We start from the raw sequence: 27,870 nt of genomic DNA, 5'->3' as shown, positions 1-27,870 counted from the left end.
CATGGCAATTTCCTGGAAATGATCCGTATTATATCAAAGAATGATCAAATACTTAGAGATCATTAGAGAAGGCTATTTTAAAAAGCAAACGTAGAAAGGATACGCTTAAACTGTCTAACAAATCAAAATCGAAGGGAAGAGGTTCTCTCATAACCTTGTTGTCAAAAACAACTGTCAACAAAGTTATTGATGCTGTTCTTGATCAAATCAGGAATTTAATAAAAAAGGAGATTGGTAACAAACGGTTTAGTTTGCAAATGGATAGTACTCAAGACATTTGCGTTTATGATCAAGCAACCATTTGCCTACGATACATATATAATGGTAAAATAACAGAAAGTCTTTTTGCACTTACAAAAGTTACGAACTCTTCTGGAAAAGGTACTATAAAAGTTTTTTTATATTAGGTGTATTAACAGGTTACATTTTCTAAATAACTAGGAAATTAGAGCCACAAATTATATAAATTAAGAACAGGACCCAAAATTGTAACCCCAAAAAATAATATGATTTTCTTGTTACTAGATTTTAAAATTTATCAACAATATTTTATCTAACAGATATATTTATTTACAATTACAATATTCGAACGAAATAATCTATTGTTCGTAAAACATAATTTTTGCTATTAAAAAATTATGGTCAAATTTTTTAGAAATCAAAATATTTATCCACATTTTCTAAAGTTTCATTTTCTGGTGGCTTTAATTCGTCGTATAAATTGATCAAATTAAATTTTTGGCAAAATTCCAAGGTTTGTATATTAATTGTTGCTGGAGAATTTTTCGTTGTTGGCACAAATAAATTTGAAGAGGGGAACGCGATGGGAGTAATAGTACTTCGAACTTTCTTCAAATCATCAGGTTGTTGTGATAATAATGGTTCTTCCAAAGCGTAGGGTATATTCGTTCGGGTTTTATCGCAGTTAACGAGGCTGTCCGTTTTGCGCAGAACATCGATCCATTCTAAATCGTAAGCTAAATAAGAGCGCGTTTTGAATTTGCCGTTATCGAGTGACGAAGTAGCCAGGTCGTTATCGTTGTCAGGCGAATCAGATTTAGCACTAATTTCAATGTCTTTGACTGAGTGGGGAAACGAAATTACTTGTAAAAACTGTCTATGTGGCAAACATTTATCGAGGGCAAGAAATTTGGTAAAAGTTTCTTTTATGGTTGTGTCATCTTCATCATCTAGCTTATGAATAATAAAAATGGTGAATTATATTATTTCTGATTAGAAATAATATTTAATTTAAAAAAAAAAATGCAATCTAAAATTACCGAAGATTCTTTATTGTTCTTAGAATAGGATTTATGAGGGAATAAGGCGGCAAATTTGACATGTAAATGCGCGGAAAACCAATAATCAGGTTTAAGTTTTTTTAATAGTTCGTTGGTCGGCGGACTACCCAGTTGGCCTAATAATATGTTGAAAAATTTTCATAAATGGTTAAAAGATGTTAGAAAATCGGAGTACTTATAATTATCAGGACCTGCCGAAGAGCCGGGCTTAAAAATTATAAATCTGAGCCGATTTATATAAAAAAAATTTAAATTATATCAATAATTAATTTGAAAATCATATAACGAAGCGTTTGATACTCATTTATTGTTCATAATCTCAATTTAAAACATGCTAAATACAGCCAAAATAATTCATAAAAAACAAAATTTAATTCCGGGCCGGGTTCATAAAATAAAAATCCTGGTGGGTCAAAAAAAATTGATGGTCTTTCTAAAGTGGGCAATATGTCAAATAATAGATTTTAGCTAGATTTTCAATTCATTTGGTAAACAGTATAAAAAGGTTATTAGCAAAATATGAAAAAAAATTTGCTAGCATCATTATAAAAAAAGAACCTTTCTATCATATTCTTTGATTATAATTTAGTAGGCCGGCCATGTATTTAAATATTCCTTAGTCTATGAATTTTCATACTAAAAATCAAGAATATTATCCTTAAAAGAACAAAAGAATACTTTTTATAGGTAAACTACATTGGGAAATAGTAATAATATTAAAATTATATGAAAAGGGCATTTTTAAAAGGAAGATATTCTATTTGAAAATTGAAGACTATTTTTTATTGAGAAGTGGGAATGGGCATTTATGGTCCCTTCATTAGCTGCAATTCATCTAATTTTTAACTCTCACTATGGCTCATTTGGGGCGAGGAAACAATATTATATTTGGCCATTCTCATAAAAGGGAGAGGGAACAATATTAAATTTGAGCATTCTCGTTAAAATTACAATCATAGAAAAAATTTAACTATTGCTATAACCAGTTATTTTTGTGTTTTGTTGTTGAAAATTGTCTACATAGATAAAACTCAGGTCTCATTAGTTACCCAATGAAGACATTTAGAATGACTTGTCTCTGATATAATTCTATCATTTAATGCAAGTTAGAACTATACGAGAGAGACAAATAAATCTCAAATTATATTCTTATAAAATAGTTTCCAATTGAAAAAATAGTTAGGCAATAGATTTCCAAACATGTTCCAGATTCTTCCCTTACCATATAATTGTTGGCATATTTAAAAATATTTTGGTAAAATATCGACTATAATTTATTTTAATAATCCTACCTACTAAAATATATTTTATGATAACACACAAATATACACGCATAGGTTGCAAGTGCAACTCACCAAAGAAGCACATGGAATGAATAAATGTTATCTAAAACATTAGTTATATTTTATTGAAGGATCAAGGTCGTGTCCTGATCCACCTAAAAAGAAAAAGGCTATTTAGATTTATGTATAGGTGACTCTTTTCAAAACGAGCATTTAAATGAAAATTTAATATTTATTTTTACCGAAAATACCAGTGGCGTAGCTAGGATTTTATCATAAGGGAGGGGGTTCGAGATTTTTTTTGGAGGGGGGGGGGCTTCGTCCCCCAAACCTCCCATTTTTTTGAACACTTAATTGCTTATATTTTTGGATTTGTTAAAATTGTTTTATATTTTCATATAACAAAATTTTAGGGTATTTTATTATATATTTTACATTCCTTTATTTAATCATGTATATATTTTTATTAATTAAAATATTTTCAAAATATTGATATTTTATATAATATAGATTTTAATATTAAAAATTATAATGTATAGACTCTATTTAAACAAAAGTAATTTTTTTACAATTATATAAAATATGTGTAATTCTTATGCAAATAATGGTATTTAAAAAAATATGATGATTTTATCTTTTAAATAATACTTTTTTTACAAAAAAAAATTGATTATCATGTGTTTAATTTGGTGATATAATAAAAACAAAAACTTTTAAGTGGTATGTTTGAAGTGTTTAAAAAACAGAAATACCACATTTATGTATTAGGAAAAAAATTTAACAATTAATAAAAATTTTTCATAAAACTTTTTAATTACAAAAAAATAATTTTTTAAATTTAAAATGTATAATATTAATAATATTTTATCCAATAATACCAATAATAGTTTTAGAAATTCTTCTTTATATAATAATAATTCCTTTTTATCTAATCATTCCTTTTCCACATCATTTTCGCAATCTGCTATAAGTGCCAATTTTACTATAATAAACCCTATAAACTCACCGGCAATTCAAAACCCAAAAAGAAAATATAATTGCTGGAATAAAGAGAAAATTGACATAGTAACCAAATTGTTGTCCCAGCCTGAAATGGAAAGAATGAAAATAAAGGACATTGCCAGACATATTGATATGTCAATAGCCTCGGTTAAAAAATTAAGTCAAGAAACTTTTCCAGAGTTTATAGGGGGGCCATTGAAGCAATATCAAATTCAAAAAAGAGATGTAAAAAAAAGACACATCCGAAATCTAAAGAAAGGTTATAAATATTTTAATGGATAACAACACCTCGACTATTAAAGATATCATAGAAAATTTGCCTCCAGGTTTTCCAAAAAATGAGGGGACCATTCCGAAAATATATTAAAAAAATAGGCTGGTCTAAAAAAAGGGTTGGAATAGAGCCCGATCGACGAAATACACCAGGAGCAATTCGCATTCGCCAGGCTTATTGCCTTAAAATGCTAAACATTCCTATGGGAAAAATGTTCTTCCTGGATGAAACAGGCATAAACCTACATGTTGTCTGTGTATGTTTGGGCCCCCTACAACGTCACACCAACTGTGATAGTTCCACCTTCCAAAGGCAAGAACGTTAGCATTTTATGTACAATAGGAATTGGTGGCCTTATAACCTATCGAATTATTGAAGGGCCCTTTAATGGGTTGCTTTTCCTTGATTATCTGAGAGAATTAATAACAATTCTTCCAAATGATGCAATTATCATTATGGATAATGCCGCAATATACAAGTGTCATCTTATTGATAGCTATAAAAATCGAATTGAATATCTTCCGCCATATTCACCTCAATTAATGAAAACTTTTTCGGGGTCATGAAAAACAAATATAGGTCTATACCAAGGCCAAACAATAGAAATCAAATCATAAATAATGTTACTTCGATATTAAATCAGTACATTCCGTACGATTTTACAAACTATTATAATCATATGCATGATTTTTGGAACTTGGTTTTCGGGGACAATCAATCAATTAAAGGTAAAATAAATTTATATAATATTTTTATCTTTTCTCTATTTATATAAAAATAAAGATGCCAATTTTGGAACACTCAAAACTAAACGAGAATGCAATTTAAAAATATAATATTTTCTTACAAAATTAAATCATTATGTAAATTATTATTATTATTATTGTGTTTGTAATTATAGATTATTATAATATATACAAAATAAAATATTCTTTGGTTGATAATTTCTATATTTCGTTCTTCTGAGCTCCTTTCTATAGAAAAAAACGAATGGCATTTACATTTATCTGCAATATAAGTTAATTACTTTAAAGGTGGGGGCTGATTTTTTAAATTCTTAGTATAAGTCTTTATGATCAATATTGATATTTAAGGTTCATAGAATCTGAGATAAAGATCATTAAATACTACAATAGAGTATTACACTTACAAATCTTCCAAAAAATTAATTTTCCAATTAAATACGATATTCTAGAAACATTTCATAGGTAAATTCTTATGTTACTTTTTTTAAAAAAATTATTGTAAAAATTTGAAAAAATATTCACTTAATCTATCTTTTTCCTAATACATAAATGTGGTATTTCTGTTTTTTTAAACACTTCAAACTTATTATTATACCACTTAATAGTTTTTGTTTTTATTATATCACCAAATAAAACACATGCAACCCTGAAAAACTAATAAAATTTTATTGCTATTTTTTGATTTGAATTTAAAAAGAGAGATCTACTTTTCTCTGAGATTTTGCTAATTCATCTAGAATCAAATCTAAAATAATCTCCTTATAAATATTTAATAGGGCTAATCCATTTAAACGTTTTTCACCGGTTGTGTTTCTCAAATAGGTTTTTAACTTTTTTAAAGTTGAAATGATAGTTTAAAAAAAGATGGAATCATACCTATATTTCCTTTTATTTTTTCAAAATTTGGGTCATGGTTGAATTAATATTATATAATTGGTTGCCATTTTAGGGCTTGTGAATCCAAATTCTAAAATCCAACCTATTCTTTCATCAGTGCAGGTACTAATTGGCAAGGTAGCTAAAATAATTAATAATGTTTTGATATTAGGCAGGGAATCTAAAATGCAATTACACATGGAAAGGGCCTGCAGAGCATTTTTTGGTCTCAAAGAATACCCTATTTTTATACCAAAATTCGACATCACAAAGTAACTTATCATATGAACCTACTAAATCAACAGCATAAAACTCTGAGATTTTTTTAATATCCTCTCGTGTTTCAAGTGTAATCAACAGTTTAGACTCAACCGGGAAAAGAAATTAAAGCTTTTTAAAATATAATTATGACTAATAAATCTTTCTTTTAATTGAAATAAAAATATATCAATAAGGGGAAAAAATGTTTATTATAAAAATCCTCAATCGTGGATGCATCAATATTTGATCGATTGGACTGTCTAGAGACTACTCTAGGTTTAAAAATTTCAATTCCAAACATATTAGCAATCTCCTTTACTTTTTCATATATTTCATGAAATTTTTCATTCACATTCTCTCTGATTTTGTTAATATTTCAACAATATCCTTTGCTCTATTCATAATCTTCCTTAAATCCAAATCAATTTTTCGTAGCATTTTGCTAAAATCATATGTTTAATTAAATAAAAAATAAACACATTGAATTGAAATTAAAAACTGTGGCTTAATAATAGCCTGCAAAAGATTTTCGGCATCTGCTGAATCTTTTTCCTTGCTGAATCTTTTTCCGTGCTGAATCTTTTTCCTTGCTTGATATATAAAATTCTAGTGCTGCAAAGACAACATCATATAGTTCAATAAAGAGTTTCACCGACTCTTGTCTTTCGATGAATCTGATCGGACAAAATCTTTTTTAGTTTTTTTTGGATTTTTTGAGTCAATATAGTGATACGTTTGATTGAATAACTCCCTTTTTTGGGTGGTGTGAAATTCATATTGAAAATGAGAAATATATATTTTTATAAAATGGAATATGACAAACTAGACAACTTTTATGAAATGCAAAATAATATAAAATTTATTTAATAAATATAAAAATAATCAAATGTGTATATCTATTATTATTTATAATAAATTTAAAACATAAAAATCAAGCGTTTATTAAGAATTTATTAAATTAAAATTAAAAAATTTTTAAAAATAAAATTTAAAAAATTTTAAATAAAATTAATCATTTTTCATGGGGGGGGGGAATCTATTTGGCCCGGGTTAAGCAGAATAACGTTTTATAAGACGGACTAAGACATGGCCTAATGCCCTTTTAGCCTTTGCCATTCTTCCATGCCTCCTCATTTTGGCCTATTGAGATAGTGAAAACCTTATTTTTAAAATTTAAGATCGATAACACGTTTTTTTTACAATTATTTTTATTTTTCATATATAAAATAAAACCTTAATGCAATAAATATTTAAATTTATAATTTTTTAGTTAATTAAATACCATATTATTTAAATTTAATATCAAAAGAACGTTTTTTTTATCATAAATATATTTTTGTTGCCTTAGGGGAAATTTTAAGATTTTTCTATGATAAAATAAACAATATTTATGGTAAAAAAAGGTGTTTTCGACCTTAAATTTTAAAACAAGGTATTTAATTTACAAAAGCATGATTTTTCTAATTGCAATATTTTTTTATATTTATTAAATCTTAAAATAATAAATATTTAACCAAAAAAATGAATTTCGACCCCCCACCCTATACGTCCGAATTAGATGAAGACCAAAAACATCAACCTGTTTCATCTTCATTCACAAAAAAAAGAGGACCAGCTTTAACATATGAATTTATAAAAATTTTAGAGCCCAATTCCTACCTTGTATCCTATGAAGGATATAAGTGGACCAGATATCAGGAATATAGAACTGATGAGGGATTCAAATTTTTTTATCGATGTACATATATTCGTGGGGCCAGCTGTTCAGCACAGTTATGCGTTAAAGAACATATGCTCTTATAGATAAATTAAATTCCACTAAAAATCACGAGCATTCAACAGCTAAATATATTCACCCTGACATAAAAATAAAATTATGGAGATATATGAAAGCGGCATAACTAAACCTTTTATTCGGAAAAAATTGGATAATCAGATAGCGTACAACCCAATTGAGCAACTTTTTAAATACGTACAAGAAAAATAAATTTGGTCCCGCCAATATGACTGTTAGCGACATCGAAAATGGGTTAACGATAATAAAGCTATTCCCGAATGATCCCGATAAAGGTTTTATTGATCACCACGAAATTATGTTTTCGGGTATTCCAATCGCAACATCGAAAACTCTTATTTCATTCTGCAAATACAACATACACGTTCACACAGATGCTACATATAAAATTACGTGGCAGGGTCACCCTTTATTAATTATCGGCACATGTGATATGGCTCACCAATTTCACCCCTTTGGTTTAGCGATAGTGACGATTATTCTTTCTTATTTAATTCTGTTAAAATAACAGCACAGAAGGTACTAAATATCTTTTATAATCCGAGCATACTAATCGCTGATGGATGTGAGAAAATCGCTAATGCATTCGCAAAAGTATCAGTCAAAATTTTATAGAGTGGTGAATTGCTATTCTCATGTGAAGAAAAGGCTTGAACAACGTCTATGTACCATTAAAGATTCAAAAAACATGTATCATATATTGAACCATATTGATAATCTGCAAGTCTGCCATTCACGAAAATTATTTGACATTGGAGTGTAATTGTTTTTTCGAAAATAGAATGAAACAAATGTCAGAATTTCTTGCCTGCTTCAACAAGGAATACATAATTCAGAATCACGGATGGTATCAAGGATATTTTCCTAGGGTTCCTTATACCAATATTCCCCTAGAGGCTACGAACCGAGCATTGAAAGAAAATTATATATTAAGAGAAGGGTTACCTCTAAATAAATTTCTAGAATTGCTACAAAACGATATCGTCAAAAAAATGTCACAACAGCGTAATATGGGAGAGCAGACCCAAGAAAAATTTATCGAAAAGCCGGTTATTGGGTTAGAACTACAAACGAAGACCTACCATTAAATAAAGGCCAGAAAAAAAATTATTGGAAAATCAGTTAGCATATATTTTGCCGAAAATATTGACTTTAAAGGAAATTTTGATGATTATATGGTAAATATAATTTTTATAAAGAAATTTTTAAATTTAATTAATATTTTGTTAAATATATTTATTATTAGAGATCCGCAAAGCCAGGCCAATTAAGAATCTTTATACAAGTTGCCCGGCCTGGCTTATTATACTTTTTTTAAAATAAATTTTCCCGGCCTGACCCGTTATCCTACCTGATATTCCAAGTATAAATTTTCCGGCAGACCCCAGCCCGGGTATTTTTTGCTAAGACAGCCAGTAATAATTAATTTTTTTAAAATTTCCGGCCTGGTCCTATTTAAATTTTTGAGGGCTGAGCATCTCTATTTAGTATCCTTATTTGTGTTGTTAAATGGCTCGATTTCGCCGATTTTCGCCAAAATAATAAAATATAAGCCTCGTGATTTCGCTAATAGATGTCCAAACCTTTCTACTATCTAAGGACAAAATCTCCAAACTTACGTAATAGTTTTGGCTAAAATTTTGAGTTGGCCGTTTTTAAAAATCGAGCAGTTTAACAACACTAATTCAGACAAATATCACTATTTTATATCATTAGACAACATAAATTTTTATTTTAACCATATTCCTTTTTTTTTTTAAAAAAAATTACTATAGGAAGCATATTTAAGCCGAAGAACTTCAAAAACATGGATCGATTTTGATCAATTTCAAAAAGATGCATCCACAGTGAATGAAATTTGTTTCAATCACGAAGACTGGATGATGAGCTCTTGCTTTAAAAAAATATAGTTGTGAACACCTGATAGCATTAGCTGTTAGGTGTAATATTTATACATTGCCTAATGAGGCAAAAACACTCCCAATAAGCGAAAAAAGGAAGCGGGGAAGGCAAAGGCTAAAAAAGCTATAGTCCTCCAATAAATTATAACTATCGTTTTAAATAACATTTATCCGTTCTTTATACCCTTTGTGCTCTACGATGAGCTGAAGCCTATGCATTTATATTTGTATGATTATATAATAAATTATATAGATATTTACTAAAATATTTTTTAAATATGCCAACAATCATTTGGTAGGGAAAGCATGTAGCAATCTGCTTATTCTATGATTGCAATTTGTTATGAGAATTCCCAAATTTATATTATCCACCCCCCCCCCCCCCTTCCCTCAAATGAACTATATAGTGGAGGATAAAATTAGATGGATTGTAGCTAATGAAAGGACCATAAATATGCATTCCTACTCGTCAAGAAAAAATAGCTTTGAATTTTTAAAAATATTTAAATAGAATATCGTTTTTTTTTTAAAAAAAGGTCTTCTCATATAATTTTAATAATATTTCCCAATTTAGTTTGTATAAAAAATTAAGTGATATAAATTATTTCTCTTGTGTTTTTAAGGATAAATAGTTTTTGTTTTTAGTGTTCTGCCTTACTAAATATGATTTTAAAAATAGTTGATTTTTTTTTATAATGATAATGTTAGTAAATATTATTTAAGATATTTTTGTTTATTTAATTTTTTAAAATTATAATTGCATTAATGCTTCTAAATATTTCGTTGTTCGGTCTTTCTTGATATTAATTTTTTGTAATTTTCATTGAATTGAAGATTAAACTAATATTTTACTATTTAAGCATACATAGTGGCCTAAGCTTAAGAAACCATGCTTTCAAAAGTTTGGCAAGCTTCATTTTTTGATCTTAACATTAGTCAGGTTCATATCAAAATTTTTGAAATATAACTGGATTCAAAATATAATGATATTTAAAATATTTTACTCCTATAATTGGTAAAACTTACATGTTTAGAACAGACAAAAGGATGGGAAAAAAATTATTTACAAAATGAAATTGAAGATTGTATTTAAAAAAATAATTGGAGAAATTAAAAACCTTCTAACGGAAAAAAAATCCCCCGTAAAAAATTTCTAGAAATAAAAAATTATCATATTAAACTGAAATTTTTGTTATCTAAATAAGGTAAAAATAATTTGAGGCAGGCGTGACCCACAGTACATTTCAACCAATTTTATACTAATGAATATAAAAAATAGGTTTTAACTTAATTTTATTAATAAATTCGTTAAGTAATATAATCATAAAAGTATGTTATAATTTTATTAATAACAGATAATACAACAAATCGTGTAAATTAATGTTCTTATCTATTAACTAAAAATCCTAAAATTCATCTATAAATATAATAGAATCATAAATAACAGTTTGAAATGCTTTTAAAGATTTTTTAGAGAATGCTCTCAATAGGATTTTTTTTATCAATTTCAAATCTTTTTTCATAAAGAATCTTTGATTTTATGATCTTCAATGATTTTTTACTCAAAATTTTAGGCAAAAAATGATCAAACGCTGGTATTTAAACTTAATTGAATCGCAATTTATATTCCGAGGTCTGCGGTTATTTTTATTTCACTTATAACTGGTTTTTATTTATTAAATTCCAGATATTCAGCAATCGGCTCAAATGGAGTGATTTTGCATCACTATACGTTGTACCAGAAAAAAGGACCGGAGTTATAGATGCCCTGTGTTTAATTATACATGTTTTAAATGCAACAAGCATGGCAATTATGCCAAATGTAGAATCTGATAGCTAAATTATGTTAAGGAAGCATCTGGAGCCGACGATTAGATTTATAACATAGGAAAGAGGAACAACTAAGCCAAACTATTAGCAAATGTGAATGGTTTAAATATTAACATCGATTTCGATACTGGTGCCCAGGTGCCATTGGTTAAATATATTATTATATTATTATTATTAGCATTAATGTGAAAGTATTTTCCGTAAACCAATAGCCTAGGCATCCAGGAACTTTGATGGACTCGAAAAAGTATTATGTTTCAATAGATAAGGAAGCTCGCGATTTGTTGCTTGAAATTGAGAAATTACATCATGTTATATGAGAAGATTTCGATTGATAATGGATCATAAGCCATTAAAACGACTTTTTAGAGAAAAAAAAGATATCTTCACAAGCTATCTAATAATCTATTAACAAGGTGAGCCTGTTGGCTCAATATGATTATGATATTACCTATATGGCCAGTAGGAAGAATGTCTTAGCTTACGCTTTATTTAATTATCAGTCAAGAAGGTTGCAAAAATTAGGATTAAACACGCTAACCATATTAGTATCATTGCAAGCTAACAAATTGTTTCAATTGAAAGAATGAACTAACAAGGGATCAGATATTTCTGATTAAAATAGTAGGATGTTCCTTTCGAAACCTTGACATAATGAATAATTTTATGTAATATTCATAAAGATCATCGAGGAATGATAGATTGTAAAGCTGTACCGATCCTACTAAAAACCACTGATACCGATCCGATATTTATAATAATTTTTATTTACCGTCTATCTTAGTATCAATGTCATAAATATATCTATATTTTCTACTTTAAAAAATACCAACTAACTTTCACGAATGATTAAGTATATTTTAGTTTTCATAAGTTAATATTCTCATTTAATATATTTGCAAAGTTTATGGGTGAATGTAGTGTTGTTAAACAGTTCCATTTAGTCGATTTTTAAAAAGGGCCAAATCAAAATTTTAACCAAAATATTATTGCCTATGTCTCGAAATTTCGCCAATAGAAGTCCAAACCTCTCTGATATCTGTGGTAAAAATCAATAGGGTAATTTACTCTTGACTAAAATTTTGAGTTAATCGTTTTTAAAATTGGCTAAATCTAGCCGTTTAGCAACACTAACTGAATATGACTCGTTCATGTTTTAAATTTTTTTTTACAGATAATATAACAACCCAAAACAATAAAAAATATCGGATCAGATTTTTAAAAAAGATCGGTCCGATCCAATATTTTTTGAAAACGATAAGTATCCGTGCCAATCCGATATTAAATATCGGCACAGCCCTACATATGAAATCGATTTTCCAGTTATACTGTTGATGTCCTAGTAGTGATGATGAAACAAATGCGAATTGTTTTTGTTTTCAAAAATTATTTTGTTTCCCAAAATGAATTATAGAAAATATATTTTATAATTATAAAATTGTAAATATATATTCACCTTGCAAAAATTTTGGGAAGGCCCGTCACGTCTAGGGTTACCAGATCCAGCTTAGTGGAAAAGAGGTTATATTTATTTATGTATTTTTAAAGGAATTTAAATGAATTTAAAATTAAATTGATTATTAAGCAGTCATTTAATAAATTGCACTATCCTGCAAATGTTAATTTTTTTTATTCATATTTTTCACTTGTAGATATTTTTCGTAATATTTCGGCCATTTCTCTAAAAAATTTTAAAAAATCTGGACACAACCATTTAAAATGGTATTGCATGCATATAATCACTTTTATAGATTTAAATTCCACTATTCCTCTCATTTGTCCATTGACTATTGATTAAAGAGAACATTCTTCCAACGTTATCAATTGCTGATGTAAGAAAATCGAAGCTTAACAGTTCACGAGTATTGAAATATTATAGAAATATTTGACCCATTTTTGGTGAAGAAGTATTGTATATTCAACGAACCTCGTTTTATTTAAAATAAACAATTTAAGGTTGCAAAATTAGTCAAACAACTTGACTCATTTTTATTATTCAAAAAATCTATAGACTTTTTCATCGATTTCTTCTAGAGATTCTGACCTAAGATCAACTCATTAAATGCAATTTTTGTTTTCCCCATTTTTATTCTATTTGTTTCAAATATTGACTTTACTATTTCATTTTTCTTCCAGGTTACAAATATATTTTAAATGGTTTAACATTTCAATAACTGATTTAATATTAATTCTCAATTGATTTAATTTTTCTATGAAACATACACATCAAGGAATGGGCAAACCACAGATATGCGTTTTATAAATAATTTCAAAAATTTTCTGATAATTGGTGGATTGTTAGTTATAAGGAAAGTACGATTTTAAGGCTTCATAAATTTTAAGAAATGACATAAGGATATAAAAAAATGCAACGTATTTTTGAGTGATAATAAGTTGTTTATAATCAAGCTTAACGATCAGAAAAGTATAGAAGAGGATACATAAAAAAAATTATTTTAAAAAGAGGACAAATTAAAGTAAAATTAAAATAGATACTGGACATCTTTTTGGACATCTCAAAAGAGGACAGATGACATGTCCTATTAAAAGAGGATATCTGGTAACCCTAGTGACACTTAATAATTTAAAATTTATTTACACTCACACCGTAACCTTGTGTCATGCATAATTTCATGGTCTGCACCTACTTCTACTAGACATATTGTATAGGCAAATATGCAAATATAGTGTGACTAGTTGAAGTCCTACAAAGATGATGTAATGTAGCTAGACTAAAGCAAGCTTCAATTGGCAGGATAAATTACCTGTAATGATATGGAAAAGTTACAAGATATATAAAGAATGACTGATTCAAAATATAGGATATTAGATTTTAAAGATTTTTAACTTATTAGTGAATACAGAAAAAACTACTTCAGGCTAGCCAAAGAGTATGATTAGGTCAAGAAGTTCTCTTAATTCATATATTCTTAATTTTTCTGATAGAACTGTTAGAAAACATGCTAATCAGTTGTGAGAACATTAACAAATCACTATATTACAATTCCTACAAATAAATTAAATCACTCTTCAATTAAACCTTTTTTTGTATCTTATGATTCCATGATAAATGCACTGTATAATTTGGAATTGATTATGTTAAATCAATAATTTCTGACACTTCTTTCTATATAAAATCTTCTCACCCTGCTCGGTGATATATATATATAGCTGATTAAAATTTAATTTAATATATTATTGATTTGATAATAAATAAAAATTATTTTTTGTTTGTGGTACATTACTAGTGTATTCGATACATATCAGGTTTATACTTCTCAGTAGTGATCTGCATCAGGCCTAATTTTTCAAGCCCGGCCTGGCCCAAAAATTTTTTTAAAAAAGTTTTGCCGGCAAAGCCCGATCCCAAAATTTATAAAAAATTTACCCGCCCAGCCAGATCCAAATTTATTTAAATATAGAAATTAATTTTTATAATTACTTAAAATAAAAGACATATGTTAGTTTCAATAAATTAAATCTAAAATTTTTATTTTACATAACAAATTTCAATATAAAATTGATAAATTTAGATATATTTAATAAAATTTCCAAAGTCCAACCTGACCAGGCCAGAAATTTTTTTAAAAATATTAGGCCCGGCCCAAACCCGATTATTTTAAATAAAATTCGGGTTGGGCCTAACTTTGCAGATCTCTACTTCTCAGCATCAGTCAGTCAACAGCAATTAATTTTGAAATAATTATAATAACCTGATTGTATATCTTTCTGGAAATATGGTTTAATGGTTAAAAGTCTATCAACATCTCCATAATTCCAAATACCACTAGGCCAGTCATGAGAAAGGCATATATTTATAGGGTTGATACTTGTGTCTAATAAACTTAGTCTATAAACATCTAAATTACGTATATGATATATGCTCCTTTTTGTGTCTTCATTTAAAGGTGGTCTTTCAAAATGTCCTATATTATAATCTTGTTTTTTATAAATTCCAGATATTCCAGCTATCCTAATAATAATTTGATGCCAATTGCCTAAATATATATTTAATTGATTAAATTCGAAGAGCTAATTTATTTTCTTTTCATAATTTGAGTAAATTGAATTTTCAATTTATTTTATATAAAGATATTATATTAAAAAATTTCATACAAATTAATTTAAAAAAATAAAATGCTGTTTATATACCTTTTTCAAATGGACTATATTCATATACAAAATTGACAACATTTGCCCAACCCATATAGAAAATCATAGGTGCCACCCAACCTCCATATGGCAATTCCCATAAATATTCAGAAGCTTCATGATTTCCACCAATAAATATTGTCAAACAGGGAGCCTTCTTAATACCTTCGTAATATTGATAAAAAGAATTAAGACGTCTAAATTTTGGAGGTACAGCCATGCTATCTAAATCCCTAGAATTGTTTCTGACACTTTGAAAATCTCCACAGCATAATAATAACTTGACATTTCTGCTCTTTTCTGTATTAACAAATGTTATTAAGTCATATATAATTTCTAATTCCCCATGAGCACATCCTTCAATAGCTACATCAAAATTTGAATCGATTGTTTCTATTTTTAGATCAGAACTTAGAAATAATTCACTCATAATTAATAAGAATCAGCAGATAAAGATGTATGTCATAAATATTGACATGTAATGATGTCTTAAATATATTAACTAAATTTGACATATGAGAGATAGTCAAATTGATTGGTAAAATATTTATCTAGAATGGAAGATTTGTCTAAAAATAAGAGTAATTTCTATACAGACGAACAATCATCTCATGATGTATGGTTGAAATCCTCTCCAAATTTAGAAGCCAATTTTTTAAGCTATTTAGACATGAATATTGATGATGAAATTAGTGACCCACTAAAAGTATCAAAAATATATTTATTTTAAAGTAATCGTTAAAAAGTAAGATATGCTTTGGTTTTACACATAAAGAAAAAATTGAAATACTAATAGAAAATTGTAAAAAGCTGTTGAAATCTACTGTTAAAGGAACAAAAGAGTACAATGACTTAGTTTTTAAAATTATTCAAATGAAAATGAAACTTCTACAAATTTCAGTTAACATTAAAATTCAAATTTTAAATAAAATTATAACAGGAAAATGAAACTCAAGCAATTCACAAAGATAATTATCATATCAATGGACATAATTTTGTATTACAACAAAAATATACTAAAGAAAGAATTTGTGAACAATGCAATAATGTGATTATTCCATTTTTTCATCATTATCTTCAATGCAAAAGTAAACATTAATTGTAAGCCATTTTTAATTTAATTGGTAAGATTTATTATAATATAAAAAAACATATAAAAATTTTCCTGATTATTACTTGATATATAATAATATTAAATTTTAGAACACATTTTAAACATACAACACCATCTTGTATATCCTCGTAACTTTGGTTAAAATAAGCTATTTTTTGTATTCTCTGTCATGAATTTTTGCTATGAATTAAAGATCAAATTACGACCCAGCCTGGCCTATGTCTATTTTTAAGACTGGGTTAGACATATATAATATTTTTTTTAAATTTTGCGTAAATTTTTAAATAGGAAATCATTACATTTTGTCAAATAAATTGATATATTTTAAATTCTTGCAAGAAACAAGGCTAATATATTTTATTTGTAGAATATATTTTTTCCAAATAAAAAAATTAAATTTTTCTATATTTAAATAAATTCGGGCTGGGTGGGCAAATAAAAAAAATTTCCCAGCTCAATCTCAAACAAAATTTTTTAAAAAGAATATTGGACCAGGCTTGGAAAATTGGACCAGATACAGATTACTACTATGAATACAGGGTAACCCTTCATTCACCATTAGCATGAGATCATGGCAACATACAAAATAGGCTATCTTGTATACTTAACACCACATATCCCAGCTCTTAAAAATCAAATAAAGTTTCAACGATTTAAAATTATGTCGTTAAATTTGTAGAAAAGTTTTTACTTATAAAATATATAGTAAGTAATGTGTTATATCCCTTAGAGAATAATTATACATACAGTTCCATATCATTTTTTTTAATGATGATCAGAATTTTTATTTAAAATAAGTATAAATTTATATACAGCACACTATATATATATTCATATTAAATTTTATGTGTAGCAAAAAACAAATTAAATAATCTATTTATTAAATAATATATAATGAAATATAAAATTATAATATTTGATATTTTTCTTTATAAAGATATTAAGTTTATATGATAATAAATTCCTCCTATAGAAGCTATCTATTATCTATCTAGTGTCCTTAAGCGGGTATTGTTACTTGCAACTATTGTTGCATTTAAAAAATTATAAAAAAGTGAACGCATGTTTTTTTTATATTTCTTTATTTAAAGCTTTTTTTTGTTAAAAATAGTGTAGTGCATTTTTTTCTATTTATTTTTTCAGGCATTTTTAAATTTTTAACTAATTCTAAGGAATTAGAAGATGATGGTAAACTATTAATATTCTCTTTGTTTTCCAATGTATTTATTCTTTTTTTGCTTTTAAGATATTCTAGGACATACCTTTTCACATGTTTCTTAAGCATATAATCATCAGGTCATTTGGTAGCTCCTTAATAAAGTTGCCAATATTATTTTGAAAATATTCTTGTGTCATTTTATATATTTCTATATCTGTTAATTCACATTTGTTTTTAGTATTTTTTGAAATAATTTCTATATCAATATTATCATCCCTTTCCTCTTCATAATTTATACTATTTTCACTTAAATATGGGTATAAATTGTATTCCTTCCACCACCTTAAAGCACATAAGGAATCATCATAGAGGGAGATATTGTTAGAATGGTGTATTGAATAATTTGTCGCATTAGAAATTTCGTATTTATTTAGCCATTCTTTTAAAATGAAGAATGACGAATATCTAACATTTACTACAAAAGGTATGTAATAATAATAAATAATATTTTTTACCTGCAAGAGTTGTATCTATCTCATAATTTCCAGTAGGGCTTGATTCGATCATAGGAGGGACTAATACCATTAATAAAATAATTTTTATTTATGAAAAAAAATATATTTATTTATAAATAAAAAAAAAATTATTTTGAAATAAATAAATATTGTTAATGGTAAAAAAAAACAACATGCGTTCTTTAAAAAATGAAAATTTTACTTTTTTTATAATTTTTTAAATGCAACAATAGTTGCAAGTAACAATAGCCTCGTTAAGCAGCTCATTTTAGTGTACTTAAAAATGGCTGACTATATTTTAAGAAATATATTACACAAACCTGAATATTTTGGTCATAGATGGTGCAAAGATTTGGACATCTCTTACCAAAATCTTGAGGCTTAGGCAAATCTAAAATATTGAGTTAGCCTAAAATCAGCTAAAATTGAGTTGTTTAACAACATTATCTATATACTCAGATGTGCTGTAGACTGATTGAACACTTTTTGCAAGAGATGCCAAATTTTAGTTGTAATGTTTGCCAAAGTTAGAAACTTTTAGAAATTTTCCCTCCTATAATCATGAGGATCGATTGGAGATAAAATATTGGCATCTGTTAATTAATTATTTTTAAATTTGCATGATTTTTATTTACTATAAGTTATTTCTTAAAAAAGTAATGGAATAAACTAGACAAAATACATAAAAATTTTGGGTAAATTTCTTTTATATTGGTTTATTAATATACTTTACTTCTATCATTAAAAAATGTGAAAAGCATTGAATATTTTTATTTTATAAGATACTTTTTATAGGAGTTCTGTATTACTAGAGAAAATAGTCAAAATTTTTTTTTTAAATATATGCATTCGGGATCGGATCAATTTAAAAAAAATATTGGCCAATCCGATACCTTTAAAAAGTCCAATATCGGTGCCGATACCGATATGCCTTACTCCATACTATCCATAGTTTTCTAAAAATTAGTTTATTCAAGATGTTCGTTTCCCTGTTGGCAATAATCTCCGAATACCAACTAAATTTTTTGTTATATCAGTTTATTTTCCCAACCTCAAATAAATAAACTAAAAATATATACATGATGTTAAAGATTTTATAAATTTATTATATCTGTTGTCGCATATGATCGGTAAACATCCATAATCTTGGTTATATGCAGGGTCCGCCTGCACTCATTTTTAAAATGCATAATAAATTAATAAATAATTCTACCTCCGATTCAAGGTTTATATTATGTATTCATTCGCCTTCAGGCATATCAGTAATTTAAAACAACATGCCCATCTCTTTCGGATTTACAAGTTATAGAAAATCATATTATAAAATAGTATAGGTTATTCTTTTTTCACCAATATTTAACATATTATTATACCTAAAGGTTCTTTTTTGTCGAATGCAAGGCAATTCCATGTTCCTTCGTTCTAATTTTATAAATTAATGAGATCTAATTTTAAAAAAAAACGTTAAAAAATCAAATAAGAATCTTTTTAGATAAGAGAGATGTATATCTTACGTTCTTATATTTACTAAATTATATTATTCAAAAAAATTGTAAAAGTTGCCATATCTCAGTACTTTTATTTATATTTTTTTAATTTATTTTTTTCGAAAATGTATTGGTATTTATTTATGTTAGCGTCAATGTGTTTTTTCCGGCAATGTGTTATTATTTCAAATTTAAATCATTTATTGTACACGTTTTTTAAAAATTTAAGTATCTGATTTTACCGGAAATATATACTGTCATGTTTGGAGCACCTACCCTATGAATTTCAGACAATTTTTCCGTGAACTTTTAAACTTAATATAATTTATATTCAATTTTTCATATAATGACTCAAAAGTTAACTGCAAAATTGTCTACGATTTTTAAATTCAAAATAACACCAAAAAACGATCTAAAGTTATAAAAATAACACATTGCCGGATAAAACGCATTGATACTAACATATATTCGAATACATTTTTTTGAGAATTTTCCCAACTTGTTATATATAATACTAGTTAAAAAAAATTAAATTCTATGCTTATATTTTATTTATTTTGAAACATATATTTAAAAAAAGATTGCAATTATATATGCCACCTAAAATGTACCTCCCTGCTCCAAACCAATTGCGTTAAAAATATAGTCAAAACTCGCCCCTCCTACACGATAACGATAAGACCAGAAACCGGATTATATAGCCAATATTTTAAGTGTGCTGATTGTAAAACCATTTTTGATTTAGGTAATTTATTTTATAATCAGTGACTTTCATGCCCCTACCAAAGCTACATCCGAGAGTACAGTTTTAACAACTCTCACCCGGGGCCTATTTGGGGCAGGGGAATGTAAAGGGTGGGGTTTGTTCTAGTGTTGTTAAACGGCTCGTTTTGAGCCGATTTTTAAAAACGGCTAACTCAATATTTTAGCCAGAAAAAAATTATTTAAGACTCGAGATTTCGCTAAGAGATGTCCAAACCTTTGTTCCTTCTACAAACAAAATCTTCAGGCTTGAGTAATACTATCCTGGATGCAATACTGAGTTAGCCGTTTTTAAAAATCGGCTCAAAACGAGCCATTTAACAACACTAGTTTGTTCTTATAATGGGCAACTCTATCTGATATCGTAAAATACGATTTTTGAAATTTTACTAATAGATAAGCCTACCTTGAATCTAAACATATGTGATTATTCCGGCGCCGTTTTCTGTGATAGCTGTTTTAGGAATGATACCATGCCCATACCAGCTCGGATTTTGCATAATTGGGATTTTAAACCGAGGGGTGTTTCAAAAAAATCGAAACATTTTTTAGAACTCATGCGCTTCAAGCCCGTGGTTAGTCTGATAGACTTAAATTCTTCCTTGTTCACCAAGGTGAGTACCTTGCAAAGATTGTCTGTCCTGAGGAAAAATCTCTTGTACATCAAAATTTACCTGACAACCTGCAAGCGCGCCATCAAAGAAAAGTTGCTGCTTAAAGTAAATTTACTTTCATATTTTTAATTTTTTTTGAACATGAAAAATTTATGTATGTAACATTATGACTCCCACACTTATTTGCGGTGATTGAGTGATTTCGAAAGTTTATGCTTAGTAGGGCAAATTGGCTTCATTTGACCCGATTTTAAAGAGGCTAACTCAATATTTTAGCCAGAAATGCCTAAGTTTCGAAATTTCGCTAATTTGATTTCCAAATTTTTTGTGACATCTATTAGCAAAATCTTCAGGCTTGCCTGATATTTTTTTAGGTCAAAATACTGATTTAACCGTTTTAAAAATCGACACAAATGGAGCGCTTTTTTACTACACTAGTGGGTAAATAAAATTGGGACAATATAAACGTCAACTTTAATATTTTATTTACAATAATAAAATATTCAAATTTTTATATATCAGGAAATTGAACCGTTATTATTAAAGGTCAGTTCACACGCCAAAGTTTTATAAAGGTTCAGTCATGGTTTTGGGTAAAAGTTTTTTATTGAGTTTTGATTTTTTTTGTTAATTTAAAAAAAAACGTTATAATAGTTTTGAAAGACATACAAAACGGGTTAAAATGATTTTATTGGATTTTCTTATGGTTACACTGGTTGAAAAAGTTGTTTTAATATGATATAACAAGCTATGATAAATTTAAGATTTGTTGGTTAAAATCTGATAAGAACATATAATTAATATGTTTTACAAAAATTATCAATTTATATTAATCAGGTTTGTGGGTAGTTATTAATAAACATTTATTAATATATATTTAATGACCTTTTTGTAGTTGTTTTTCTTGTGATAGATAATTTATTAATACTTTATGTGTATATATATTTACGGTCCTTTAACGATTACTAAAGACCTGTAGGTCTAGATCAAAGCCCGGCCCGGATATTATGCTGTATTTATTTTTTTTAATAAACCCTGGCCGAGCCTAAAATAAATAAATTTTTTTATCAACCTGGGTCAAAATTATTATTTTTATTAACTCGGGACCAGGCAAAAAATTTCATGGCTGGGCAAAATTTAGGAAAAAAAATTTTTTGAATAATATTTGGTAAATTATGATATTTCATAAGAAGTAATTATTCATAAAATTTAGTATTTATAATTTAACCACTCCCCAAGATAATAAATAATTGTTTTAAAATTTAAAAACCGGGGCAGGCCTGGCAACCTTAGTAAAAAATTGAAACCAAGCTTGTTTAGGCAAAAAAATTTCCGGGTCATGCCAGGCAAAAAATAAATTCCCACTGGACCAAGCCTGAGAATTTTGCCATTTAACCTCTAGTAGGAAATACCAGCAAAATAAATTTTTGATTAATTTATCATTTTTATTTATAGTAAAAAATTATGTAAGAAAAAAAAAGAAATAGTTACATTACTAAATTTTGGGTGTAAAATATTTATTATTTCCTTATGACTGCGGGTCTAAATAAGATTGGAATTCTTTTAATGCGATTAAAGGAAAGAAGATTCGCGCAGTATGCAAAAATGTTGACTTAATTACAAGGACGACCCGAGTAAATATGCGTTTATATGCAAAAAAATAAGAAAGCGGATGATATACCAACTGTTTACGTTTGATGGTTCATAAAATTATATAGTTACATAGCAACATCATTGTTGAAGTTTTAAAAGCATAAGACCTAAAACCAAGATCATATTCAAATTTATAATAAACAACCTTCTCTTATTTCAATGTTTATCATTTTAAAAAATGTTGGAGTAAGCTCTAAAAATATTTTTAATGTATTTCTTTATTTGATATAATTGTTTAAAAATTGATTATAATTTTTTTTAAAATCACGATTTAAATCAAATTAATTTTTATTATAACTGCCATAAACCTTCTTAAAATTTTATATATCCGGTTTAATATATATTTTTTAATTCTAAAAATAGATATCCAATCGGCAACATTTTGTTGAAAATTCAGACATGTATTCCATTCAAGATTTGATAGACCTAAACAATGATGTCCTTTTACCAGAATTATCACTCATCTACAATTCATACATCATACACATAAAACAAAATTGTGAAGTTAAATGATTTTTCTAAGATTAAGATAATTATTATATATTAGACTAAGATTCAATGCTAAGCTGTTTAGGGATTTAAAATTAGAGATATGGAACAAAGGCATTTTTGCATTCCCGACCTGGCAAATAATTATGCTACATTCCATTTTTCGGAATATTCATATCATATTTACTATTTATTACATCTTAGGATTAATTAAGATATTCTCAAAAATATTATCATTTTTATTTTCACATTGGTGTTAAATATTGCAAAGAATATGGCTCTTAACAATATAGCGCGAGGTTCGAGTCAGTAAAAATATATTTTATTAACTTCTTTCTTTTTCTTTTCTTAAGGTATTTATACATTTTCTAAAATATAAATTAGAATATAAAACGAAATACAAAAAAGTAAAATAATATATAAAAAAGTAAGGTTACGCCGTTTATAAAATAAAATTAGATTATAACAAATAACAAAAAATTAGATTATAAAAATATATAATAAGATTAAGAAATTAGAATAACGCATCGGAGAAATATAGAGTTTGTTGTTCTAGAAGTTTTTCCCGTTTCGATTGTATTCGGTTTCTTCTTGGTTAGCGCATAAGTCTCAAATGTTCTCGTAGGCTTGATTCTATCACGTAGGTTTGATGAAATCGTTTATTAGAGTTGCGTGAGTTTGTACGTTTTTTGTAGGCTTGAATCAATCGCGTACGTTTGATAAAATCGTTGAACGTTATCGTTGGCTTGATATCCTTATCGTACGTTGTTCACCTCAAAATTGTTATTATCATGTTTCATAATTAATCCAGTCGAATATTGGAATTTGGAATAAATCGGAATATATAATTTGGCATAGTTGATCAAATCAAATATATGAATATGCACGAATAAAATTTTGAATTTTGGAACAATAAAATATGTAATAAGGAATGATAAAATATGTAATAAGGAATGATAATTTATGGAATAAGGAATAAAATCCAGAATAAGGAATGATAAATCATAATAATTATTATATTATTTTTAAGTTAATCATAGCGTTTTATACTTTTAGCGTTTTATGCGTTTTATATTTTTAGCGTTTTATATTTTATAAGCGTTTAATTTTTCGTGTTTTAGTGTTTAATTAATTTTTGTTTATTTTCTATCTCCCAGGTTAAAATATGCAAATAAAATATTATTCACATTTCCCTCTCTTTAAATAAAATTTTAAATTTCACACCCTAATTTTAATTCAAAAAAAAAAATTCTTCATAAGATAGTTTTGAAAATTCACCACATATATTTAAATATATTTTTCTAAAATGAATGTTTTTTTACATAACTTTTTGTCTTCAAAGCTTTTAATTTCAAAAACTTTTATCATATTAAGTATTACTTATGAAGGTTATTTGAATCAATCATGTGATTTAAAAATTACATTTTAACATATTTAAAATTAAGTTTTAGGATTTTTAATATTTTTAATTATATTTAAGAATTCATCTTTAGGTTTATGTTAATTTACAACAATTGGTCATCATTCAAGAAATCAAAAAATATCAATATTATCCATTATGATTTTACATTTTAGTAATTTTAAAAATTTATAACATGCCTTTATCCTGGCATAAAATTTTAATTTATAATACTTCTTACGTGGATTAGAATAATAAGTAACCATCATTGGTCTCACCAAATAGAATTCATAACCTATCGTTCAACTTCCATATCAGTTCTTCCTAGGTTGTCACATTGGGTTAGGTGCTGGCTATTATATTCCAGTCCAACATCCAGAGCCGGGACACCATAAAGAAAGAAGCTTTTTGCATGAAAGAACGTACTAAGGTTTGATTCTTGGTCATCTCAGTAGTTTAGGTAGTCACAATAGATAAGGTAGTCATAACATCACAATAGATAAGGTAGTCATAATAGGTAGTCATCTCCATAGGTTAAGCACAAGGTAGAGTCATAATAGGTAGTCATCTCCATAGGTTAAGCAATCAACACAATAGGTAGTCATATAAATAGAGTCATCTCAATGGATTAAACAATCGTCACAATAGGTAGTCTAAATAGAGTCATCTCAATGGATTAAGCAATCATCACAATAGGTAGTCATATAAATAGAGTCATCTCAATGGATTAAACAATCGTCACAATAGGTAGTCTAAATAGAGTCATCTCAATGGATTAAGCAATCATCACAATAGGTAGTCATATAAATAGAGTCATCTCAATGGATTAAGCAATCGTCATAGATTAGATGGTCATCTCAGCAGATTAGGTAGTCATCTTTTTCTAGTCCACCACCCAAAGGGCACCATGCAAAGAATAAAGGTGGTGACGATATAGCGCGAGGTTCGAGTCAGTAAAAATATATTTTATTAACTTCTTTCTTTTTCTTTTCTTAAGGTATTTATACATTTTCTAAAATATAAATTAGAATATAAAACGAAATACAAAAAAGTAAAATAATATATAAAAAAGTAAGGTTACGCCGTTTATAAAATAAAATTAGATTATAACAAATAACAAAAAATTAGAATATAAAAATATATAATAAGATTAAGAAATTAGAATAACGCAACAAATATAAATATGTGTAACAAAATTAACTTTTGGAATTTTAAACTTTTAATTATTTAACATTCATTTTATAAAACAGTAGTTATTTTAAACTATTTTATAAAACAGTTACAGTTAGTTATTTTAAATTTGATTTTAAACAAAAATGCTTTTATAATCTTAAAATCTCATAATACTAAGAACAAATAATGAGTAATTTAATTAATATTTATGTGAACTGAACTGGAATTAAAGAAAGGAAAACGAATATTTATGAAAGAGCCATTTTATATATTTAAAATTTTTAGAATCTTTTTTGGAACAGGGGAATGTTCCCATTTCTTTAGCGTCTTAATTTCCCCAAAGTTCCGTCCATATCCCTATCTGAAAAATACTAATCGGCGATAGTTTTAATATTTATATTGAAATTGTTTTACATTAAAAAAACCTATAGACTTTAAAATAATTTTTAGATATGCTCAGGAAAAGGGTTTATATGCGAATATTGCAAAGTGGAACCCATGCTCTACCCTTTTGATCAGGGTGTATCATTATGTTCGACATGCTTAGCCGTTTATCATGAGTATAATATTATTTTATAAAATAATCAGTAACCCAGAACAAAGGAACTTTTTTTCAATGCTATTCAGTTCCCGTTTCAGTTAAAAATGTTTTTACTTCTTGGGATATTTTAAAAAACACATTTCGATACTAGCTTGGTAATGTCCATTGAAAATTTGCAAATATGATTGTTAAATATATAATAGAAACCATTCTGTTTTGTTACATTTTGTTTGATTCTATTTTACTAAGGCATTCTACCAAAATGTACAATAATTATATGATTTTATCACAAAAATATTATTTTAAAATATTTGACCCTTGAAATATAACCTTCAGCTAATTAACATCATTTGATTAGTTTAGCTTTTATTTCATAATATTCATTTTATAAAACCTACAAAATTACTCTAAATTATATTTTTTATTTATAATTGCGTAATAAAATACAATTTTTTTATTTATTTTTTGGGGATTGTTCTGTCTCGTCACATTCAAACTTCATTACAGGTATCTGATAGTAATTATATTTGAAATAAGGTATGGTGTTCTTATTGAATTTGATCATTAATGAATTTCCACTAATATTATGTTGTTAATTTTGATTTATACAATAAGGAATTGTTACGAGGCAAATCACACATGCTCAAGATGCATAAGAAGAAATTCGAAGAAACAACTCCTTAAAGATTTTAATTTATAACGTATATTAATTTTAAAATTCTTATATATCTAGACCTATATTGCAATCAATTTTTTCTACACCAACAAATAACTGGAGATTATGACACCCCTTAGATCATTATGGTAGGGTTTCATGAAAATTTATAGTGCAATTTAATTGTATTTGATATAAATTTAAAGTTTCCTTATTATAAATTATGAATATAATACATTTAAATTTTACAATCATTCATTCAATATTATTTTATTGGATTCACACTATATTGTCCTATATATAAATATGGAATAACAAGACTCTTTAATAATAAAAACTAGTTTTGAGGTATTTCTGTAATTTAATTTTGAATTATGAAAATAAAAAATTACCAAATATATTTAAGTGGTCTGTAGAATTACTGACCAAATGAGCCCTTCATTGCACAGGTAAAAAAGCGACAAATTATTTTAAAATGTCATGTGATATTAAAATAATTTATGATGTAGAAATGTTTATTTATATCTTTTGAACTTATTAAAAAAATCAAAATTATTTTTTAAATGTTAAGCTACCAAAAGATTTCGGCAAAAATGCCAAAAGAATTATAAGTAATAACATATTTAATGACTGGGGTGTTCATAGTCCCACAGTGCAATAAAGGATTAACAACTTTGATCCCATATATGGGCATAATCACTTTAATAAAATGGTATTACATATAAATTAATTAATTATTCCTTAAAATATTAATTTAACATATTATTGTGGTTACTTCAGGGGTATTGCAAAATTTTAAAACTAGGCTAAAATAATATAAATTATAATATAGAGAATCATTGCTCGATATAAGTTTCATAATTTGTGGTTAAATATTTTTGACTCAAA

At 26.9% G+C, this 27,870-nt stretch overlaps 2 protein-coding genes across 3 annotated transcripts; one reads left to right on the top strand and one right to left on the bottom strand.

The window, feature by feature from the left end:
• Positions 1 to 593: 593 nt before the first annotated feature.
• Positions 594 to 15,866, bottom strand: LOC135931004 (lariat debranching enzyme-like). The gene is made up of 4 exons (XM_065467848.1): positions 15,422 to 15,866; positions 14,983 to 15,267; positions 1,281 to 1,417; positions 594 to 1,194 (listed from the first exon to the last, which is right to left on the bottom strand). Exons 1-4 carry the CDS (start codon positions 15,849 to 15,851, stop codon positions 652 to 654), a joined length of 1,395 nt encoding a protein of 464 aa, XP_065323920.1. The 5' UTR covers positions 15,852 to 15,866; the 3' UTR covers positions 594 to 651.
• Positions 15,867 to 15,906: 40 nt separating this feature from the next.
• On the top strand, positions 15,907 to 27,324 carry LOC135931005 (differentially expressed in FDCP 8 homolog B-like). 2 transcript variants are annotated; one of them, XM_065467849.1, is made up of 8 exons: positions 15,907 to 16,127; positions 16,172 to 16,321; positions 16,362 to 16,509; positions 20,277 to 20,441; positions 20,855 to 21,177; positions 23,089 to 23,229; positions 26,237 to 26,346; positions 26,943 to 27,324. In XM_065467849.1, the coding sequence occupies exons 1-8, from the start codon at positions 15,978 to 15,980 to the stop codon at positions 27,025 to 27,027; spliced, it is 1,272 nt and encodes a 423-aa protein (XP_065323921.1). In that variant the 5' UTR covers positions 15,907 to 15,977; the 3' UTR covers positions 27,028 to 27,324. The 2 variants fall into 2 exon arrangements, with proteins under 2 accessions (XP_065323921.1, XP_065323922.1); XM_065467850.1 differs by having other exon boundaries at positions 16,015 to 16,127; positions 16,168 to 16,321.
• Positions 27,325 to 27,870: the final 546 nt, after the last annotated feature.

This window comes from Gordionus sp. m RMFG-2023, chromosome 1, assembly GCF_954871325.1.
Source record: "Gordionus sp. m RMFG-2023 chromosome 1, tfGorSpeb1-WG-v2, whole genome shotgun sequence".
Classification (NCBI taxonomy): domain Eukaryota; kingdom Metazoa; phylum Nematomorpha; class Gordioida; order Chordodea; family Parachordodidae; genus Gordionus; species Gordionus sp. m RMFG-2023.
Note: the sequence above shows the minus strand (reverse complement) of the source record. Positions and strands in the feature narration are given on the sequence as shown.

Bases quoted from the DNA above. Each gene is read 5' to 3' on its own strand.
- LOC135931005 (XM_065467849.1), top strand. From the start codon at position 15,978: ATGGAAGATTTGTCTAAAAATAAGAGTAATTTCTATACAGACGAACAA. The intron at 16,510-20,276 runs GTAAACATTAAT...ATTTAAAAAAAG, and splicing joins TCATTATCTTCAATGCAAAA to ATTGCAATTATATATGCCAC. The intron at 26,347-26,942 runs GTATAATATTAT...TTATACAATAAG, and splicing joins TGCTTAGCCGTTTATCATGA to GAATTGTTACGAGGCAAATC.
- LOC135931004 (XM_065467848.1), bottom strand. From the start codon at position 15,851: ATGAGTGAATTATTTCTAAGTTCTGATCTAAAAATAGAAACAATCGAT. The intron at 15,268-15,421 runs GTATATAAACAG...ATATATATTTAG, and splicing joins ATATAGTCCATTTGAAAAAG to GCAATTGGCATCAAATTATT. The intron at 1,418-14,982 runs GTTATTATAATT...ACATATTATTAG, and splicing joins CCAGAAAGATATACAATCAG to GCCAACTGGGTAGTCCGCCG.